This window comes from Pan paniscus, chromosome 11 (genome assembly GCF_029289425.2).
Source record: "Pan paniscus chromosome 11, NHGRI_mPanPan1-v2.0_pri, whole genome shotgun sequence".
NCBI lineage: Eukaryota > Metazoa > Chordata > Mammalia > Primates > Hominidae > Pan > Pan paniscus.
This window is the reverse complement of record NC_073260.2, coordinates 4,233,644-4,256,164: the sequence shown is the minus strand read 5'-3', so window position 1 is coordinate 4,256,164 and position 22,521 is coordinate 4,233,644. Positions and strand designations below refer to the sequence as shown.

The 22,521-nt window shown below is 56.4% G+C and overlaps 1 protein-coding gene across 3 annotated transcripts in view; it reads left to right on the top strand.

Moving 5' to 3' along the window:
* Positions 1 to 457: 457 nt before the first annotated feature.
* Positions 458 to 22,521, top strand: part of OLFM1 (olfactomedin 1) — a 47,332-nt gene continuing 25,268 nt past the window's right edge. The window contains exons 1-3 of one of the 3 annotated variants that reach the window (XM_034929450.3): positions 458 to 1,017; positions 15,352 to 15,501; positions 20,981 to 21,136. In XM_034929450.3, the coding sequence (XP_034785341.1) occupies positions 922 to 1,017; positions 15,352 to 15,501; positions 20,981 to 21,136 (402 nt within the window). In that variant the 5' untranslated portion in view covers positions 458 to 921. Of the gene's footprint in view, positions 1,018 to 12,813; positions 13,287 to 15,351; positions 15,502 to 20,980; positions 21,137 to 22,521 lie in introns of those variants that run through there. The other 2 variants (XM_057298609.2, XM_034929449.4) reach the window with 2 other exon arrangements.

Here is a 22,521-nt window from a genome sequence, read left to right as displayed (position 1 = left end):
CACAGACAGACTCTCGTCCACATGCCCCGTCTGGGGACAGAAGCCCAGCACCCAATGCTTGTTCCTGCTTCCACCCCTTTGCTGACCTCCCCACTCATCAGGGCTGCGTGCCAGGTGACCAGGGTTCTAACCCTGGCTTCCTCCCTGACCCCTCCTCCTGGAAACATCCTTCCTGACCCAGCCTCAGTTTACCTCATTGAAGGGTGAATTTTAAGGACCCATTCAGCTTTTACCTCCTGTCACTCCATAGACATCAAGACTTAACATCCCATCCCTCCCACTCCCAGCTGTCATTCCCCCTCCCCAGTCTTCGCCCACTCCCTGTCCAGGGACCCAGGTCCCCAGCGCGGGCAACCCCTCTGTCCCCATTCCCGGGACCTGGAGCCCGCGAGGGCTCAGGCCGGCCAGGATGGAGTTCTCTATCCCAGTTCAATTTCCCCCGCCTTTTTGATGTCACATCCTGTCCCAGCCTGCTTCCCCGCCGGCCGCCGCCCTCCTCCCCGGGAGAGAGCGAGGCGCGCGGGTCCCTCTGCGCCACCCCCGCCCCCGCCCCTTCCGAGCAAACTTTTGGCACCCACCGCAGCCCAGCGCGCGTTCGTGCTCCGCAGGGCGCGCCTCTCTCCGCCAATGCCAGGCGCGCGGGGGAGCCATTAGGAGGCGAGGAGAGAGGAGGGCGCAGCTCCCGCCCAGCCCAGCCCTGCCCAGCCCTGCCCGGAGGCAGACGCGCCGGAACCGGGACGCGATAAATATGCAGAGCGGAGGCTTCGCGCAGCACAGCCCGCGCGCCGCCCGCTCCGGGTGCTGAATCCAGGCGCGGGGACACGAGCCAGGCGCCGCCGCCGGAGCCAGCGAAGCCGGGGCCAGAGCCGGAGCGCGTCCGCATCCACGCAGCCGCCGGCCGGCCAGCACCCAGGGCCCTGCATGCCAGGTCGTTGGAGGTGGCAGCGAGACATGCACCCGGCCCGGAAGCTCCTCAGCCTCCTCTTCCTCATCCTGATGGGCACTGAACTCACTCAAGTACGTGCATCCAACGCCATTTTCCTCCCTGCCAGGCGCCCGGCCCGGCCCCCCGGGAGCCCCACAAAGTCCGGGAACGGCTCCGGCTCCGCGCCGCCCCGCGCCCCCGGCCTGGGCGCCCGAAGTGCCGGGGTTGGGGAGGGGGCCAGGGCGCTAGGCTGGACCTCGGTGGGAGGGAGGGGTGCAGGCTGACCGGAGACGGCGCTCCTCCAGCCCCGGCTCAGCAGAGCTGACAGCTGCCCCCTTTTTCCTAGGACTCCGCTGCCCCCGACTCCCTGCTGAGAAGTTCAAAGGGCAGCACGAGGGGGTCTTTGGCTGCTATTGTCATCTGGAGGGGGAAGAGTGAGAGCCGGATAGCCGAGACCCCAGGCATTTTCCGAGGTGGCGGGACCTTAATCCTACCCCCAACACACACCCCTGAGTGGCTCATCCTCCCTTTGGGCATAACGCTGCCCTTGGGGGCTCCAGAAACAGGCGGTGGGGATTGTGCCGCTGAGACCTGGAAGGGCAGCCAGCGTGCCGGCCAGCTGTGTGCATTGCTGGCTTAATATGCAGGGCTTGGGGGGCTGTGGCCACATGCCCAGCAGGAGGTGAGTGAGGAGCCCTGTGGTGTGCCCGTGTGGGGATCGTGGGCATTTCAAACGGGCTTGTCGTATCCTGAACAATGTATCAATAGAGAAAGGTCTCTGCTTGGTATTCTCCATTTTAAAGATGCATATTGGAGCTGGCAGGTCTTGGGGGAGGAGAAGGGCTGTCTGTGAGCGCCGAACTGGGAGGGTTGCTTTGGCACTATGGTGCTCGGAAGAGCCTGCCAGCCGAGGGAGCCGGGCTGCTTGGGAGTGACATTAAAATGCCCTTTCAATGATGCCACTGTGCCACGCTCTGAACTGGGAGACTCTGGCCCTTTGGAGTTGCAAGTCCAGGAAGTGATGGGCAGCCAGTACCTTGGCCCCAAGCCCCAGCTGCCCCTGACCCTTCTTTCCTTCCTCCCTTCCTCCATCTCCCTCAGAATAAAAGAGAAAATAAAGCAGAGAAGATGGGAGGGCCAGAGAGCGAGAGGAAGACCACAGGAGAGAAGACACTGAACGAGCTTCCCTTGTTTTGCCTGGAAGCCCGCGCTGGCTCCCTGGCTCTGCCCAGGACGTGCAGTCGAAATCCCAATCCAGCAGTGGGGTTACGTTGTCCCGCTTACCCTCAGAGCCCTTCTCCTGGTGCTGCCCAGACGATCAGCCAGTCCCTCCTGGAGAGGTTCTGCATGGCCTCTAGGAGAGAAGTTTTCTTGGCCCCAGGAAGGCCTGGTGGAGGGGTGGTGGTTGTGCACTGTTGCCGGACAGATGCATTCATTCATGTGCACACACACACACAAATGCACACACAGGGGAGCAGATACCTGCAGAGAAGAGCCAACCAGGTCCTGATTAGTGGCAAGCTGCCCCACAAAGGGCTATGCCTGTGTCTTATTGAGACACCTTGGCAAAGAGATGGCTGGTTCTGGGTGGTCCTGAACATGGCCGCACCCAAGGGCCCTCCAAGCCTTAATGGCACCCTGAAGCCTCCATGCCCAGGCCAAAAGATGCTTTTCCTCCCTAAGTTCTCCTCTTTGTGTCTTTTTAAAGATTCCCTGTTCTGGGGAGAAACTTTTGGTTCAACTTCAGTTAGAAGCCTTGTCTCAGTGGTGAAAGTATTTGTCCATCCACACGAAGGGTGCTGGACATCCGAACCCCAGCCAGCCCCTGATCACACCCCTGCATCCTCACACCTTAGAGTCAGGGCCCAGCCAGCCACCTTCAGGACCCTGGTCAGCTCCGCCAGCCCACAGCCTCCGTGGGTCAGGAAGGGAAATGCTGCTGTTTTCTTTGCTGGCCTGGCATGTTCCTCTCTCTGAAGCTGAACCACAGGCTGTCTCAGGGGAATGTGTCCCTCAACTCAGCCAGGAGGCACCTCCCACCCTCATGGTACAGCTCCACCTTCCCCGGGCTGGCTTCTGATAATTGTGCTTTCGGAATCTTGCATTGGAGGCCAGTTATCCTAATGTGTTGGGATTTTGGAAAAAAGCCTCAGCAGGTGAAATCACGTCAACGTTTCTGAGTCTCTGAAGGGGGCAGAGAATGGCTGGCTCAGCACCAGCACCCGAGAGCCTGGCTACCCTAGTCCCCACCTGGGTGGGCCCCACTGGGGTTATGCCAGGTGACTTTCATCTTTGACCTCTAAGATGGCATCTGGGGTCGGGAGTGGGTGTGGGTGCAGGACCAGCCTGCTCTGATTCCAAGAGCTACTGGGGGACATCCATCCCCAAGCATCTTACTTTCTTGATTCCAAAGTTATGCGTTGCGGGTTCCCTGAGCAATGCTGCTCATATTTGTGAGTGAGTGAAGAAGCATGTCTGGGCTTCAGGATAGGGTGCTGGAGCTGCCTGGTGTCTGCCTCCCGCTTCCACTGTAGGTAAATTGCTCCAACAGCCACATCCTTGCTTTTAGCTCCTTCCAAGGGATGGACATGCGATTCTAGGGCCACTGTGCTTCTAAATGAGCATACGTCGACATAAGAAGATGTCAGAAATGCCTGGATCCTACCTGCACTTAAGAAATGCTGCCTGGAGGATTCAGGCGGACAGGCAGGGGGAGTGGAGCACATGGCGGGGCCATCTGTTCTCCCGACAGCTTGCTTACGATGAGACACTCAATCAAACGCCAACCGTTGATGGATGGCCTACGACACGCAAGGCTGTGGGGCCAGGTGAACTTTGTCCTCAGACAGAAAGACATTTCACATGGTCTTGCTCTGTGATTTTCAACAAAAGACTGGTATTTCATGCTCTTAGAGAAGCAGGGTAAAGTGGCATCGTACTGAGCTTCCGGGGCAGGGTCCCAAGGCATTGATCTCTGGGCCTTGGGGAAGGTGGGGCAGGGCAGGGACTCCCTGGGCTCCAGGCCCACCGCCACACCCCCCAGGCTTCCCTTCAGAGTGAAGCATGTTTTTTGTATGTGATAGGGTAAAAGGGGCTGGGAAGCTTTGTAGCAACAACCTTGAACCCAGATGGCCTCATTCTCACCCCGATCCCACCAGACACTGGCTGTGTGACCTTGAGAAAGGCCCTTTAACCCCTCTGAGCCTGACCTTCCTTGTTTCACAAGGAGAATTAAACAAGATGATTCTTGAGTAAGATCCCTTCTGCTACAGACCCCCAACCCCATTCTTTCATTGGCTCACTCATCCTCTCCTAAGACAAGCATTTCCTGGGTACCAGCTGGTTGGATTTAACTCGGTCAATTCTGGGCTTACAATGTTGAGTGAGCCCAAACCCTTGCCGCTTGGCACCTGGGGCTGGCTTGCTTTGAGGGAAGACCCCAGGCTCTGCCATAATCATGTGTTTCAGTGGCAAAAGAAGTGTCTACACCGAGTGCTCTGGGTGGGAGTTGGGGAGTGAGTTCTGTTTTGGAAGCTGGAGGCAGCTCTGGAGAAGGAGGATATTTGATCTGGGTCCAAGGTTGCACCTGGGTCCACTAGTGAGCCCGGGGGAAAGAAGAAGAGGACAGAGGCTGGGTACGGTGGCTCACACCTTTAAGGCCAGCACTTTGATCACTTGAGGTCAGGAGTTCAAAACCAGCCTGGCCAACATGAAGAAACCCCATTTCTACTAAAAATACAAAAAATCAGCAGGGCGTGATGGCAGACGCCTATAATCCCAGCTACTCAGGAGACTGAGGGAGGAGAATCACTTGAACCCAGGAGGCAGAGGTTGCAGTGAGCCGAGATTGCACCACTGCACTCCAGCCTGGGCGACAGAGCGAGATTCTGTCTCAAAAAGAAAAGAAGAAGAGGACAGAAATGGCTGCAGACAGAGGCTGTAGCAGGAAGAAGGGCCTGGAAACCCCGACTCTCACATCCAATGCTCAATCCACGTGGGTTGAGGGTATTTGAAGTGTTTGAAGATGGAAGCGGAGCTCTCCTCATTAGCCACGAATCCCCAGGCCGGGCCTGGCCTTTCCTACAACATGACGCCCCTGGATGCCCCTGGTGGGGTTCAAGCTGTCAGTGAACACAGAACAGGCTTGAGTGGCAACCGTCACTGTGACTGTTTGCCTTCAGGTTTTATTGAGTGACTACTGTTTGCTGGGTCTCGGAGTTGGGCCAGCTGTTTGCCAGTCTAGGTGCCTGCATTGAGAAGTGGGCGGACCCCGGACTGCACTTGGGGAGTTGTGGGTTGGTGTGAACAGGGCAGACGAGAAGACCGGAGGCGATGCTGACTTAGGCTTTCAGAGAACCCCAGTGAGGCCCGTCCCTCTGAATCTGTTCCTCATCCCCCCATTTAGCTCATTCTAGAGCTGAAGACCTCACTTCACTGCCCTGAGCAAATCCAACAAGTAGAAACGGCTAAACACTTTTACCTGCTGCAACCTAAGCTTGGGCCAGGTGGTCTGGATGAGCTGTCTTGTCCCCCTGCCAGGCCCTCTTCCCCTCCAGCTTCTCTGCCCCCTCTGTTTTGGACATGCTGGGAGGATACAGTGTTTGTAGGAGGGGATGGAGTGCACGGGTAGGGGGAAGAGTTCAGGTGAAATTGGGGTCTTTTCCTAAACCCATTATTTCAGAATACGTGGAATTCATTCAGTCTTTGCACCAAAGTTGGCCGTGGCCTCTCAGGCTGGCAATGCCTCTGGACACACGGAGGGAGAGGGGCACCCTCCCCTTTCCCATTCCCAGGCTGCCTCCCCTGGTGGAGAGGCTCCTGACACCAGGGGCGCTGAGCTGTCAATCCTGCCCATGAGGCAGCTGCTCCGTCTCCTAAAGCAATTTGCTTCTCATTCCACTGACTTCAACCTTCCCCAATCAGAAGAAAGGTAATTTCCTGCCTTGGGTTGTATTTATTACTAAAGTTATCAGGCCCTGTAATCAGTATTAACATCACCGTGTAAAGTAATACAAAACTAATTACTAGCTAAACTGAATTAGATACATGGCAACCACGAGCTGGGCTGACAGGGCGAGCAGCCAATTTCCAGCTCTGAAAGATGCGTCCTGGACGCCCTGCACGCTCGGAAACCTCAGCGCTGTCCCGACCGGCACCGCAGGGCGACCGAAGGGAGGGGAAGAGAGAACAGGAAGTAAAAATGCACACCTCTGAGTTTTTTTAGATTATTAAAATAATAATCTAAATATTATAAATAATAATGATAATAAATAATATACTATATAAGATAAATAATGTAAGAAACTGGAGCCCACCCGGAGTTAAAGCCCCAGGAATCCCGCCAGTGGCGAGGACTGATACCACATGTCACGAGTGTAAACTTTATCATGTTGCGGCGGTCCCAGCAATCCTGGGCAGTTGTCCCCATTCTTGACCTGAGGACACACAGGCGTGGGGAGGTTAAGCAGCCTGCCCATCCACCCAGCACATATGTGATGACCCCAGATGGTGCTCTAGGTCTGTCTGACATCTGAGAAACCTAAGTTCTGGTGCTTCTTAAGACAGAAAGAAAATGCAAAGTCGAAAAACAGCGCAGTGTCACCGAACACCAGTGCAAAGGAGGTGCTGGCGCTGCCGCCGGGTCGCCGACCTCTGTGGAATGCACCGCAGAGCCCATCAGCTGTGCCTTTCCGACTGTGTGGACACGTGCACGGCCGGCTGCTGACCTTGAAAATGGGCTTTTGAAGGAGAAAGCAGGGCAAGAAGGAGGGGGTCCGCTTGTGGTTTCCTTGCAACCCCTGAGGATCAAAGACCCCAGCAGGCCCGTCCACCCCTTGGAGACAGGGATGCATCTAGGAGTGCCTGCCCAGCCACCTCAGTTCTCTGGAGTGTAAGGTTAGGGGTTACGTAGGCAGCCCTGTGCCCGTTAAATGTCTCAGCATGTGCATGACAACTTGAGATCCAAGAAGTCAGAATTAGGGGCCAGGCGCACTGGCTCATGCCTGTGATCCCAGCACTTTGAGAGGCCGAGGCAGGTGGATCACTTGAGGTCAGGAGTTCGAGGCCAAGAAGTAAGAAATAGGATCTACAGGTCCTGAGCTAAGGTGGCCTCTCAGTGAGGCTCTAAACTGCCCGACACGTGCACCCGACACGCCTGCGGGTCCGGTGACCCCCTTTGTTGCACCTGGCATGCTTTGCACAAGGTGGCTGGAGGGGCTGCCATGGAGAGAATCCGCTGCGTTTGCACTGACCCGTCCTCGTGTGTGGCTGCTCACCTGGAGAAGGTTTCCTGTCCCTGCTTCTTCTGTGCTCGTGTCAAAGCTCACGCCCCTGCCTGGGCTCCAGCTGGTGATGGCAGCTGCAGTGTTAGCAGACCTGCTCGCCCCAAAAGGACATCCCAGCAGCAGGGATCTTGCCCGTATATTCCTTATGCATGGTTCAATGACAGTTAAAATCTGATTGGAGAGTGTGTAGCCATGAAAAGTTGAGATGAAAGAGTGTAAGGGGGAGATGGGAATGAGGCCGGCTCCCCAGCCCTTGTCCACATTCAGATCAGCAGTTCACAGCATCGCTTTGGGCCGTCCCTAAAGTGGTTCCATTCCAGCTAGTGGTTTTAGGTATACAAGTTGTCTTCGGGGAGTTTAAACCCTGCCGCGGGGATTTCCCTACCATACAAAATGGCTCTCCTGAGTGGTGCTGAAAAGAAAGTCTCCCCCACTTGCTTCTGGTGATGCTTCGGGGGCCTAAGAGTCAAAGAAAGAACATCAGTGTATCGTAAATAACTTTACTCCATGCACAGAAGGATGTGGTTTTTGACAGTGCAGTGGGACTCAGAAATGGGGAGCCAGCCATTTACCAACAATTTGGCTGTGAACTTGAGTCCTTGAACCCCTGCCCAGCCTCCTTCCCAGCCCCCAATATGCACACACAGGTTTCCGTTCCCAGGCCACTCAGCCTCAGCATCTTGTCCCACAGATGCACAGACTGAGTCAGCTGTGAGTGGCAGCAGGTGAGGGGTGTTGACGGACCCAGGGGTGCTTTGTTCCATCAGCAATACAAAAGATGATGAAACAGGAGATTCTCCCAGGGGCTGCAGCAGTCTTGGTGAGAGGTGGCTAAGAACATTTCCGAGGCCAAGTCCAGGCTCCACAGGGCAGGCCCCATCAGTAATGCCCGGGAGCCTCCTGTGCAGAGGCGGGGTGTCGTCTGGATGCAAAGAACTTTGTTTGGAATCTGGCAGCACCAAATCCTTGGCTGTAAGCAAATGGTGCCACCTGGGGCATTTTCCACATTCCCAGCTGGACCCTGGGATTGACTCTTTGATGTTTCTCATCATGATGTCACCTTTGAATTCATGTCTGGATCAATGACTGATTCCACAGAAACTGGGCTGCCTTTCCCAATTAGTTATGGTGAGTTTCCTCACCTGGGAAGTAGGAAATGATTATGTTTGTGGGGTCCCTGAAAAACGTGCATTCAGCCCAGAGGGTGACGTGTCTGCTGAATTATCTTGTCCCTGTTCTTCAAAGTACCACTCCCAGAATTGGCCTCTTTTCCATTCGGCAACTAAGGGAATACAGAACTGTGGCTTCCCTTGGCCTGGCTGTGGCCAGGCTGAGACGATATCCATGAAAGAGGCGTGGAACCTGCCAGGGAGAGTGCGGAGGGTGCATGAAGGGTCTGGGGGGATGGGGGCCGTGGACAAGTCAGCTCTCTGGATGGACAAGGAACTAGGACTGAAGAGCTGGACACGAGGCCAACTGCTGAATGGAGGAGACGTCCCCCAGCAACAGCCATGGGTCTGTGGGATGCTCTCCCCAGGGCAAGTAGCTCCCCATCACTGTCACTGGGGGACTTGAAGAGCTGACACTGAGGGAAAGGGGGAAGGACGATACCTCGGAGGAAGTTGAATCTCCTGGGTCGGCAGCTCAGGCCAGCTGTGCTCACAAACCCCAAGCACAGTGGCTCATGATGGCAATGGCGTGCATAGGGCACAGGCTGCCCGGGGGCACCTCTGGCTCACATGTCCTGTCATTCGAGGGCCCTGGGCAAGGGAGGGGCCCTCTCTGGACCTGTTTTCCTCATGACAGAGGCAGAGAGACAGGGTGTGACTGAGACATTTGGCTCTGAAAGCTGCTCAGTCGTGGCCCTTAGCCGTTCTCCCTCCCAGGGCCAAAATTGCAGGTCACACAGCCACGCCTGATGCAGGTGGTGTTTGGGAGACTGTCAGCTTATGGGAGGTGCTGCCAGGCACAGGGAGCCGGGCCAGGATGGAAATCCTCTCCAGGGAAGGGCGTGAGGAGCAGTTACGCCTCCACCCATGTGTGAACCCAGAGGCCTCAGAGGAGGGGAGCACAGGGGACACTTGGCTCGGAAGACCCATGCTGGTCTTCTGTGGCTGCCGAGAGGGGGTGCTCAGGGGACCTGTGGCTCCTCCCATTCTGCCTGGCTTGAGGCCAGGTCCTTTCCTTGCTCCTGGAATGTTCCAGCACAGAAAGAGAATGAAAAAGGTACATACAACGTAGAAAAAGGAGAAGTGGCTCCATGTGGGACCTCTCTCTGTGTCTCTTCTCTCTCTCTGTCTCTCTGTCTCTCATCTCTCTCTCTGTCTCTCCTCTCTCCGTCTCTTCTCTCTCTCCTCTCTGTCTCTATTATCTCTCCTCTCTGTCTCTCTTCTGTCTCTCCTCTCTGTCTCTATTATCTCTCCTCTCTCTGTGTCTCCTCTCTCTATTTCTCCTCTCTTCTCTCTCCTCTCTCTCTCTCTCCATTTCTTTGTCTTCCTCTCTGTCTTCTCTCTGTTTCTTTGTCTTTCTGTCTCTCTGTCTTTGTCTCTCTCTCTCTCTCTTCTTCTCCCCTTCTCCCTCCCTTTCTTCCTCCCCTCCCCTTGTTTCCCTTCAAGATATTTGCCAATAGCCTGAGGAGAGTATGCGTATTTTTAAACAGCAACCGGGCATCCAAACTTTGTCCCTTGAGGGCATCCTTTGCCAAGGAGCATCGGGAAGTGGCCCAGAGACCTGCTTCCCTCCAAGCAGCCACTCCTGGCTCTGGGACCTGAGTAGGTTTGCATCCTGCGGACCTCACTGTTCTGACTGTGGGTGTCGGTGGTCATCTGACTGTGGGTGTTGGTGTCGTCTGTGCCCTCAGCTCACCATGTGGCTGTCCTAGGGCTTCTCGAGGTGATTCCCCAATAGCCCACGTGTGTCCGCCTCTTGTAAGGTCTATAGCAAGCTGGGCAGGAGCACCCTCTCACACGTGCGTCTTCTGAGCTCTGAAGCCGGGAGATGCGGAGGGGGTGTGCTTGTTTTTATGTGTGTTGATGAATTTGTACAGACTCCACCAAGGTCAAGGCCTGTAAGGGGCTGGCATGAGGATAGAGACGTGGCTGGTCTAACCTGTCATGACAGGGAGGCTGGTGCAGGCTCATGCCAGGACTCAGAAAGGGGTGGGCAACCTCGTGTCCTTCCCACGAGCGTGGAAGGCAAGGGCCCATGAAATGTCTTCTGGCGGCCTCTGTGGCTCGTGGAACTGTGCGGACAGCCAGGGCTGCTGTGGCCATGCAACTCATGCCACTTCTGGGGCTCGTGAGATTTAACTATGGCCATGACATTTATAAGACGAGGATGCTACCATGTGTATGGGCTTAGCCCTGGAAATAGGCTGTCACCATATGACCTTGGACAGGTCTTATCATCCTTCTAGGCCTGAGACTCCTCATCTATACAGTGGAGTCAATGCCACCACACCATGCACTTCAGTAAGGATTGGGTGCCAGGCATGGCAAAGCCCCAGTGCCACCAGGGGCACAGCACCTGCCCCATCAGTATTCGTATGATTGTTCAGAGCTGCAGGTGTGATGAGCCCTGGCTTTAAGAGAAGTCGTGAAGAAATTGGGATTGACAGTCCCCTTTAGGAACACTTGGTATTGGCTGGTGCCATGGATCCCCTAATCCAAATGCCTTCATTCTTCAACAATCCATACTTTCCTTCTGGAATGCTCCACGGCCTTCTAAATCCAATTACACTTACTCAAGCCTTATCTGACGACCCTTTCAAAACCATTATGCCCACTGAATCACAGATTTTAGAAACTGGACAGGATAGTTTGGAGCAGGTGCAGGTTGGAGCCGCTCAGGTGCAGGTTGGAGGAGCAGTCCAAGTGCAGGTTAATCTTTTACTTCGTTAAATAAATAAATGTCTATGGCTTCTGAGATAGCCTGACAGTTTTGTGGATTGGATTGGGTTGCATTTGAATTTGTTCCCGCAGAACAAGTGGTCCTTGTCCTTCCGCAGCGGGAAGCGGCGTGAGTGATCTGGACAGACACGGCTTGTGGCCTTGAATCGGTGTTAAACATGCATGGCCAGAGGAGGGGGACGGAGCCAGCCCAACCGGACTTGGGTCTCGGCCTGGGCCCGGTCTGTGAGCCGGGCCTGCAGTCCCAGCTTACACTGGGAGATGGCGCCCTTCCCCAACAGTTGGAATTTCCTGGCATCCGACCCAGCCCGGCTGCCTGAGATTACAGCATTAATCAGAAAAGCAGATCTGAGGGGCTCATTTAACTAGCGGGTCTCACACCCAGCACTCAGGCCAGGATCATCTTGGCTGCAGCTGAAGTCTCTTCAGCCGAGGACTGCGCACACAGAGAGAAAAGCCCCAGGAAGGCGTTGTTCCTCTCAGGCGGGCGCCAGGGAGGCGCGCTCCTTCCGGCCCGCCCGGCGTCCGTCTTTCAAATCCCATCCAGGAAGGGAGATTAATTTTCGCCCAGGCAGAGAAGAGTGTAGTGAGTGATCTGGAGGATTCTTTCCTTCCCAAATGGCTGGGAAAGCTTAATGGAAGGCCCCGGAGGAAGTGGCTTTCATCTCCGATTAGAAGCCTTCTGTAAATGCAAAAGCCCTATTAACGTGTTTGACCCAGTCAGGCCTGCGCTTCGGGTGGGACTGACACGCGTGAGTCCTGCTGCGGTCGCCGCAGAGGGCCGGGAAGAGGGGCAGCGTGCGCCACTTGCCCTGCCTCTGGGCCTGGGCGCCATGACTCGAGCGCCACCCCTGAGTCAGTGAGGACACCCCCCAACCCACACCCCTCCACCACAGACCCCAGTCCCCGCCCCACACACCCACCTCCCCAACACCACGCTCATGGGCGTGGTCCCTTCAGCTCCTGAGGTCCAGGCCTGAGCCCCAGACCGTATGCAGCTCCTGCCGGGTGTGCGCCCTCCCAGGGCCCTCACTGCGCACCGCGGGCCACGGCGGACCACCCCAGCCCCCGCCTTGCTGTGCAGGTGTCAGGAGTGCCGGTTGGCTCCCTTCCTCCCAAGCAAGGCCTTAGGGCACCGCGGCTGCCCTGGGATCGCAGGGGCGCCTTTAGCTCTCCACCGATGCCCCGACGCCCCCCTGGCGCTGGAGGCCCTCGCGAGTCTGGCTGCTTTTCGGAGCCTGCCCTGCCTGCTGGGTTTCAGGCGACGGCCCAGGCTGGCTGGGACCCTCGAATCACCGCGGAAAAGGGCTCCAGTAGGCAGGACGGCGCCGTCTCTCTGCCGGCAACCTTTGCCCCAAAGCGGACCCTCTGCGGGGATCGGAGAGGGATGCCCCGGCGTGAGGATGGGAGAAGCCCCGGGACGGGAGGGCCGCGGGCCGTGCCCCCAGCTGGAGTCCCCGCGCCGCCGCCGGGTATTTTATGATCTGGGGGTGGTGGTGTGCCCGTCTCCTCATGTCACCCTGATCCCAACTCCTGGGCGGACTGGAGTTTGCAGACCTCGCTGCCAGCAGCCAGGGGGCGGCGGGGAGCCGAGCGAGAGGAAAAATCCACCCATTTCCTGGGCGGATTGCGTCGGCCCCGCCCGGCCGAGCCCCGCCTCCCGGCCGCGGCCCCCGCGCGCAGCCCGCGCAGCGCTCAGAGCCGGACGGCGCTTCCCGGTGGCGGCGGAGGAACCCGGAGGGACGCAGCCGGGCAAGGCAGGGCGCGGGGCGGGCGGCGCGAGGCGCAGGGCGCGGCGGGCAGAGGCCGCCTGGCCACCTTCCCTGGCGCCCGGGGAAGGCGCGGCGATGGCCGGGGCGCGCGGGGCGGCGGCGGCGGCGGGCGGGCGGCGGCGGGCCGAGGGGGCGCGGGGACACAGCCAGGCGCCCCTGCCCGCCGCGGTGCCCGCCGCCTGAAGGCCGCCTGGGCGCGGGAGCCGGTGCCAGCTCGGAGCGGGCGCTGGAGGCAGCTCGAGGCGCGATGTCGGTGCCGCTGCTCAAGATCGGGGTCGTGCTGAGCACCATGGCCATGATCACCAACTGGATGTCCCAGACGCTGCCCTCGCTGGTGGGCCTCAACACCACCAAGCTCTCGGCGGCCGGCGGCGGGACGCTGGACCGCAGCACCGGCGTAAGTGCGCCCGCCGGCCGCCTTGGCGCGGCTCCTCCTCCTCCTCCTCCTCCTCCTCCTCCCCCTCCTCGGTCCGGAGCCCCGGGCTGGGCGGGCGCCGCGCGGGACCCGAGTCGCCCAGGGAGGCGGCGGGGAGCAGGGCGGGCAAGGGCAGGCGTCGCGGGCCGGCGCAGCGGTGGCGACCCTGCTCCCCGCTCCCCCAGCCTGGGCCACTCCATCTCCGCCCGCGCGCCCCTGGGGCGGCGTTTCCTTCGTCTGGGCCCCTCGCCGCGGGGCCGGGGGAGCTTGGTGGGTTCTCGGAGGCTTGGAGTCCTGGGTCAGTAATCATGAGCCCCCCATTGAAAAGGTTAGGAAACTAAGGCTGGGGACTTGGGGACTTGTCCAAGGTCACACTCAGCGAGTGAGGGGTGGAGCCGCCGCTAGACCCTAGTCTGGGCTCGGTCCAGCGGGGACTCTGAGCCCGCCCTAGTTTGTAAAAGCCAGACTGGCCGGACCGGGCTGGGAGTGGGGCCCCGGCCGGTGGGCTCCGGAGCTCCTGCCTGCGCCTGCATTCCCAAAGTCCCAAGGCGCCCTTTCCTCCCCAGTCCATAGGAGGGTTTGTTCCTTCCCCTCCGAGGACGGTGCCGAGGGGCTTGGGTGGGGCCCCTGGGAGCCTGCCCTTGGGCGCTCACCCCCTCGCCTTTGCCTTCGTCTTCTGCGCGCACCCCTCCCTCCTGGCCTCTGAAATTGAAATCGCGTCTCCCTCTCGAGCCTAGCGGGAGGGGAACCGTGGCCAGGGCTGCTTCTGGGCAGAGCTGACTTAGATGGCTGAGCGAGGCTGAGCTGAAACCGCCACCCGGAGGGCCGCGCGGGGAAGGGGCCGCCGCCGGGAAGGCGCGCCCCAGACCACTGGCCCTTTAGGCTGAAAGGAGAGGTGAAGGACGTGAGTCTCCCTCCCTCTCTCTTTTTGCTGCCAGAGGTTTAGTGCCCTGCGAAGAGGGCTCCGTGGTGTGGCTCCCTCCTAAGACCCCTCTTGAGGCCGCCCCCCCTGCTGCTTCAGGAATCGGAGGGCGATTCCTCCATGATGACTTTGTTCCGGCCTGCCGGTCCCGATCTTCTGGGATTGGAAATGAATGAGATTAAAGATATGACTACTATAGATTCTACCCGCCCAACTTCTCCTCCCCATCTTCATGCTAAAAATAGCAGAGAGATGACCTGATGCCACCGGAGGGGAGCGTGCTCGGAGACAGTAGGGCCAGCAGCAGGATGGAGCGTGTAGGCTCAGGAGTGCCCGCCCCGGTACCTGGCAGGGCTGGGCTGCAAGGTTAGACCAGACGTGGGCAGCTCCGGTTTCTTTGGTGATCTCTGGGCAAACCTCAGGACTGAGGTTGGGGGTGACCCCTACACAGCATGTCACCAGCAGTTTGGCGACATCCACCAAATGGCTCGTGGGGGGAGCCCACAAGGAGTTGGAAACCTAGTGTTTTCTCGGGTCAGTCTGTGCCACGCTGCCGGCTGGGAGGTTGCTGTAGCTCGGGGTTCATCACAGCTCTGGGCGAATAGGCTGCTGGATCTGGGGCTGTTACAGTGGGTGCTTCGTCTGCAAGTGTCAGGGAACGGCAGGGCGAGGCTTGGTGGTGCCAGCCACCGGTGCTTGACTTACGGGAAGGATATCCTGTTTCTGAAATACGTGCCCGCTGCAAGCCACCCAGCGTTTGCTTTCCTGCCTTGCTCCTAGTCCAGCCTGTGGCCTCCAGTTGCCCCTCCCATCCACCCAGCAGATCAATTTGGCCAGACGACAAACTCCAGACATCCCTTGAGTTGAACTTAAATTTTAAGAATGTAAAGGGTCTTGCCTCTTTGACATCCTTCCAGCCCTGGGCCCCCTAACAGGAGACCTGTGCCTCTTTGTTCCCAGGGACCCTTTCTTCCCTTTGGGTCAAACATGTCTTGGGACCATTTCCTCCCGTCTTTTCCTTGGGGGTGGATGTGGACAGTTTCCCCTGGTTGTTGGCTCTGATACACAACCTCATGGTCTCCCTTTCTCTCCTTCCCTCTCCCTTCCCACCCCGCCCCTCTCCAGGTGCTGCCCACCAACCCTGAGGAGAGCTGGCAGGTGTACAGCTCTGCCCAGGACAGCGAGGGCAGGTGTATCTGCACAGTGGTCGCCCCACAGCAGACCATGTGTTCACGGGATGCCCGCACAAAACAGCTGAGGCAGCTACTGGAGAAGGTGAGTCTGCGCAGAGTGTGTGTGAGTTTGTGTGTGTGTGTGTGTGTGAGTTTGTGTGTGTGTGTGTGTGTGTGTTTGTGTGTGTGTGTGTACATGCCTGTGTGCTCACGCCAGCACCAAGGCTTGGCTAGCTTGCAGGCCCCATTTCGACTCTTTCCTGGCTTGTCTCCACTCAAAATATTTGTGAATGAGTGAAAGGGTGGATGGACGGATGGGTGGATGGGTGGGTGGATGGATGGATGGATGGGTGAATGGGTGGGTGGACAGACAGGTGGATTGAGACTTCCAAGGGTGGCCCAGGAAGAGAGGACTAGACCTGCCCCCTGTCACCACAGGCTCCACTGAGAAGTCACATGGGCATGGTGAGACGGGACACAAGGCTCGTCTCTGAGTGATGTCATAATCTGTGTACACAGGGCTGGGGCTGTCACCCAGCAGCTACCTTGGAGAGCGCCCGTGGGCCCAGGAATGCATGGCCATTTGGATTTTACGAGATGAGATCTTTTTTCTGCCCTTGAATGGTTGTACCTGGCCAGTGGCTGGACAGGTGCTCATCACCATGAATGCCTTCCTGGGGCTAAAGCAGGCCATGCTGTCACCTTCAGAACCACATGGGAACAGCAGGTTTGCATATGTCGTTTGCATAACATATTTTGAATCCGTTATTTCACTTAATCTTCACAAGAACCATGTGAAGTTGGTGGGATTTTTCACTCCAGTTCAAGAAAAGGAAATTTGGCTCCCAAGGGGTGGACTTATTTGTCCCAAGCCAAACAGCTGTTAGTAGGGAAGTGGGCACTCGGACCCACATGGCTGAGCTTATCACCTGGTTCAGTCTCCTCCACTCCCCACTTTAGTCAGGGGGCCTTCTCCCAATGGGCACAGCCCACCAGCCTTTTGGCACATTCCACCCAAGGACCCCGGATTCTGTGGTTAACCTGGGTTCTGGGGGCCCCATAGGAGAGTTACCAAGGGAACAAGGAGGAATGGTGGGCCCTTCTGTTCCACCCATTGATTCCCCAGAAGAAAGGGGCATTTGCATGTAGTGCCTATGGGCAGGGAACTTTCCCACCCTGAGGGAGTGGGGTCACACCACACACACGCACACTCACACATACACACTCACAGTCACACACACACTCACACAGTCACACACATTCACACATAGTCACACACACACAGTCACACACACTCACACAGTCTCACACACACACATAGTCACACACAGTCACACTCACACAGTCACACACTCATAGTCACACACACACAGTCACACACACACTCACATAGTCACACAGTCACACACACTCTCACATAGTCACACACACACAGTCACACACACTCACAGTCACACACATACATAGTCACAGTCACACACACTCACACATAGTCACACACAGTCACACTCACACAGTCACACACACACTCACACATAGTCACACATACTCACACACAATCACACACACACTCACACATAGTCACAGTCACACACACACACACATAGTCACACAGTCACACACACACACACATAGTCACACACGTTCACACACACACAATAGTAAAGCCGTGACTCTTCCTGCAGGTTGGCCTTGGACTTTCTGGAATGGGCGTCAGCTCAGGAGTATGGCAGGAGGCCTGTGAGGGGCGGGGGGGCCTCTGTGACTCAGGGCTGGCTCCGTGCTGGGGGGACAGATGGTGATGTCACTGCCCACCTCGTTGGGGAAGGTGGGAGCAGCCTGGTGAGAGGACAGCATTGCCCCGACTCGGGTCCACATTCCTGGTGCTGAACCACAAACCCTCAGGAAGCTCGAGACAAAGCAAGTCCCCTTTCTTGGAGAGGGAGAGGGTGGGCTAGAGGTTTCGAGTGCCCACCCAGCTCTGACGGGCCTTGAAAGGTCCGAGTCACTGCCTGTTCTGTGTCCCAGTCCCTGTCTGGAATGGCCACAGGACCCTTGTTTCTTGGGCAAGAAGGATGCATCATGGTACCCAGGGCAACTGGCCTAGTTCGTAAAGCACGCTCACCTTGAAGGAATAGAATTTGTTTTATCTTTAGCCACCTGAGTAAATCATTTAAAAAGAATTAAAGTAAGATGCATTTAACATTCCACCAACATTTATTAACACCAAACTAGACCAAAGCCTAACTGAGCCTTTAATTATTCAGAAGCTTAGACGGGGGAGGCGGCACTTGGAGGGGCCTCTGGGCTGTGGGGGCCGGCGAGAGTCAGGAGGGGAGAACAGAGCCCTGAGCCCAGGGAGGAGGCATTTGCGGGGAGAGCAGAGAGTTGGAAAATGGATTCCAGAATGCTCCATGAGCCCCTGGGACTGCAGGCCCTGGAATGTTCCTTACTGCCTATGCGTGCCACAGCATTACTGCTTAAAAATTTAAAGCCCCATTTGATACCATAGCGGGCACTCTATTTTCAGAGGGCATGAGCCATTTGCTATGAAAGAGGGCCCTTGCTCCTTAATGCACTGTGCATTTTAGCAGGAGGCAGCGCTGCTCCATCCTCAGCTTCCCCCGCACACCCTGGCCTGTGTGCTATTTTCTTTCTTTCCTCTTTCTCTTTTCTTCTCTTGCTTTCTCTTCATGGGCAGAAGCAGGACAGGGTGCTCCAGAAACCTCAGCCCATGTGCCCTGTTGATAGGGCTGGGTCACAGCTGAGCATATTCCAGCCAGGTCGGTGTTTCTGTGCCCTGGCTTCACCTTTAACCCACCTGGTGAGGCTGCAAGGTACTGAGTCCCAGGCCCCACCTCCAGAGTCTCTGATTTCTGTTGCCCTGGGGTCCCTGTGGGGAACCCAGGTATGTACAGCCCTGGAAGCCTCACCAGGTAGTTCCATGCAGCTAGGGTCGAGCACTGTAGGGACACAGATAGTGGCAGGCGTGTGGCACGGGCTCCGTTCTCTTTGAAGAAGCACTTGGCTCTGGGTTTGAGAGTGTAGGCTTTGGAGCCAGTCCAGCTTGAACTGGCAGGCCTCCTGGCTGGGTGACAGTAAGCAAGTTGCTTAACTTCTCTGAGCCTTGGTCTCCCTATGTGTAAAATGGGACTCAAAATAGTACTTATTCATTTCCCGGGGTTTTGTAAAGATCAAATGAGATAAATAACACAGCAGACTCAGTGCAGTGCCTGGAACATGGGAAAGGATGGATAATTATTAGCTGTTAGTTATCTTGAGGCCAGGTGTGTCTTTGTGCGTTGCTGGCCCCCCTCCCGCTTCTTAATGCCTGCTGCCCCGTTGGGTAGGGTGTGGGATAGACTGTCATCCCGTAGCTCTGTGACCCTGAGCCTGCCAGTTGGCTCCTCAGAGACACATCGTGCAGGCAAGAAAATGAAGGTGCTCAGAGGAAGGGCTGTGCTCAGAGGAACGCCTTCCCTAGGGTTGGGAGATGGGTGTGTGATTGCAATCCTAGACTGACTGTGAGCTGGAGGCAGACCTGTGCCTGTGCCTTGTCCATGGCCAGAAAGGAAAGTGCATTCAGGGTTAGGAGAACTATAGGAGAGTAATTGTTTGGTTTTAAGGCAGCTGAATAGCTTGGTATCTTTAAAATTTGTTTTTTAAATCTAAAGTCTAATCTTTGAAATCTTTTAAAAGCATTCCTTCTCTGAGGAGCAAAAAGCCTACAGCACCGTGTGTGGTCTCCTGACTGAGGCCAGCATGAGCTCAGCAGCTTCTCCTCGGCACTTGTGGGCCTTCGCTCCTGGGGATTTTGCCAGGAGGGGAATGGAGAGAGGGGCCTGGACTGGCGCCGCCATTTGTATTGTTGCTTCCTCCGGCCATGTGGCTGCAGGAGCTACTCCTGTGCACTAGATTTACTGGACTTTGTGCAGGGGTTACAGATGTGGATGAGACCCAGTGTCACTCCCCCCATGAGCATCCTGTCCGGAAAGCTGTGGGGGGGACAGCTGTGTGGCTCACTCCTAGGCAGACATTGTGCCAACAAAGTGACGTTGTTGTTTCCAAATAGTTTGCAGCTAGTTTTAACTCAGTTCATCAGAGAAGCCTCCCTGGAGGAGGTGGCATTTGGGCTGGGCCTTGAAGGACGAATATAGACAAACTTTACATCTTTTCTTGAAAAAGGTGCTATAGTTATTCAAAGTGACAGAGGAAGACAACAAGGGAATCAGGCAGGTGGTATTAGAGGTATGCTTCCATTTCCCAGGGAAGAGAAGGGGTGAGAGGGAGCTAAAGCCACCCCATCGTGTACTTTACAAACTTAAAATTTCAAGATGAGTTTGTGTGTGTTACTTTCTAATAACAAGATATGAAATTCCTTGAATTTTGGGGTGCTGAGATTGGCAGTAGTGGTTTTCCTTCTACTGAGGAGGCTTGGTTTGCTCTCTTGTATTTTACTTTATTTGGCGGGGTGGAGGATGTATATAGTAAGAAGTAGAAACCACACTGTCCTCTTTTCACACCGACCAGGCAAAGCTAAGCTTCATCCCCAAATGGTTTTGTTCCTAGAAGGGAGAGTATTTTCAAATTCAGCAAAAAAGTCAGGAGTGAAGATTTGCTGTCATGGAGGTAACTTCCTCTCTAGTAATTGGATTAGATTCTGAGAAAATGACCCAAACACCACTGCAGCAATCCTCAGCTTCCCCCCGCCTCCCCGCAGCCCCGAATGCATTTGCACAGAAGCACACACCAGTTTCCTGCAAATAAAATGCACTGGCAGGTGGCTGCACTAAAACTGTTTTTCTTTTAAGCTCCCTGGAATCCTGTTGAATATTAAAGTTCCATCTTGAGGCTAGACTCAATTCAGATCTGCCTGTAAAGATGTAAAACAGCGATTCTTCATTTGCTGGGTGATTGATTCCTGACTCTATGCTCAGAATGTACATGTTTGCAGAGCAGTCATCTACCTATGATACTGTGGGGTGTGATGGATGGCATAGCAGATAGGGAAAAAAGCTTGATGCAGAGTCGGGGAGAGCGGCTCCCTTGTTCCTTCACTCTGCACTTAAGTAATCAACCTTATCAGCAAGACAGTCAATGAGATTTAGGAGGAAGGAGAATTTATACCCAGGGGCGGGGCAGCCTAAGAGTGCCATTCCTCTCTGCTGGTGTTTATGCTTGCCTAACTAATGTTGTCCTGCAACAGAAAGACTAGGAACAATCCCCACCCACCACTACCAAAAAAAAAAAAAAAGAGAGAGAGATCAAGAGAAATCACCCAGCCTGTGCCTGGAGCTACAACGAATAACGGAACTTGAGTCTCCCACACCCCTGATTTGCATCCCTGATGATAAGAACAGGTTGGCAAAGAAAATGTTTACCCAACCAATTTGCTGTGTTTGGGGAGTTATCAGTCCTCACAGTCTGCAATGCTGGCGATTACCTTGTAAATAATGCATGGGCCACTTCTGGTTCCCAGTGTGCTGGCTGTGTGGGAAAGGGCAATGTCGGTACGAGCAGGCAGAGAAGATTGCCTGGCACCTACTGCGGCTGTTTCGCTGAACCTGTTGCCCTTTTGACAGGTGCAGAACATGTCTCAATCCATAGAGGTCTTGGACAGGCGGACCCAGAGAGACTTGCAGTACGTGGAGAAGATGGAGAACCAAATGAAAGGACTGGAGTCCAAGTTCAAACAGGTGGAGGAGAGTCATAAGCAACACCTGGCCAGGCAGTTTAAGGTATGCATGTTCCTCCCCCTCTCCCTCCCCTTATCCTCCTCCTCCTCCTCTTCTTCCTCCTTCCCCTCCCTCCTCTCCTCCTTCTCTTCTTCCTCCTCCTCCTTCTTCCCCTCCCTCCTCTCCTCCTCCTCTTCCTCCTCCTTCCCCTCCCTCCTCTCCTCCTCTCCTCCTCTTCCCCTCCTCTTCCTCCTCCTCCTTCCCCTCCTTCCTCTCCTCCTCCTCCTCTCCCTCTCCCCTCCCTCCCCTCCTCCTCTTCCCCTCCTCTTCCTCCTCTCCTTCCCCTCCTTCCCCTCCTTCCTCTCCTCCTCCTCCCCCTCTCCCCTCCCTCCTCTCCTTCTTCTTCCCCTCCCTCCTCTCCTCCTCCTCTTCCTCCTCCTTCCCCTCCCTCCTCTCCTCCTCTTCCCCTCCTCTTCCTCCTCCTCCCCCTTCCCCTCCTTCTCCTCCTCCTCCTTCCCCCTCCCTTCCCTTCTTTCCTCCTTCTCCTTCTCCTTCCCTGCCCTCCTCTCCCCCTCTCCTCCTCCTCTCCCCCTCCCTCTCTCCTCCTTCTGCTCCTCCTTCTCCTCCTCCTTGCCTCCCCCCTCCTCCTCCTCTCATCCTCCTCCTCCTCCCCCCTCCCCCTCCTCCTCCTCCCCCCTCCCCTATTTTCTCCCTTTCTCCTCCCCCTTCCTTCCTCCTCCGGCTCCTCCTCCTGTTCTTCCCCTTCCTTCTCCTCCCCCTTCCTCTCCTCCCCTCTCCTCTTCCCCCTTGCCCCTCTGCCTCCCCTTTCCTCTCTCTCCTCTTCCTCCCTTTTCTCTTCCTCATCCCCCTCCCCCTCCTCTTTTCTCTTCCTCCCCCTTACCTTCCTCCTCCTCTCCCTTCTCTTCCTTGTCCTCCCCCTCCTCTTCCCCCTCTCCCCTCCTCCTCATTCCTCCCCCACCTTGTCTTCTTCCCCTTTCTCCTCCTCATCGCCCCTCCTTCCTCCTCCCCCTTCCTCTTCCTCCTTCCTTCCCCCTCTCCTCTTCCTCCCCCTCCTCCTCCCCTCTTCATCCTCCTCTTCCTCCTCCTCCCCTCTTCATCCTCCTCTTCCTCCTCCTCCCCTCTTCATCCTCCTCTTCCTCCTCCCCCTCTTCATCCTCCTCTTCCTCCTCCCTCTCCTCCTTCTCCTCCTCTTCCTCCTCCCCCTCTTCCTCCTCCTCTTCCTCCTCCCCCTTCATCCTCCTCTTCCTCCTCCTCCCCCTCTTCATCCTCCTCTTCCTCCTCCCTCTTCATCCTCCTCTTCCTCCCCCTCTTCATCCTCCTCTTCCTCCTCCCCCTCTTCATCCTCCTCTTCCTCCCCCTCTTCCTCCTCCTCTTCCTCCTCCCCCCTTCATCCTCCTCTTCCTCCTCCTCCCCCTCTTCATCCTCCT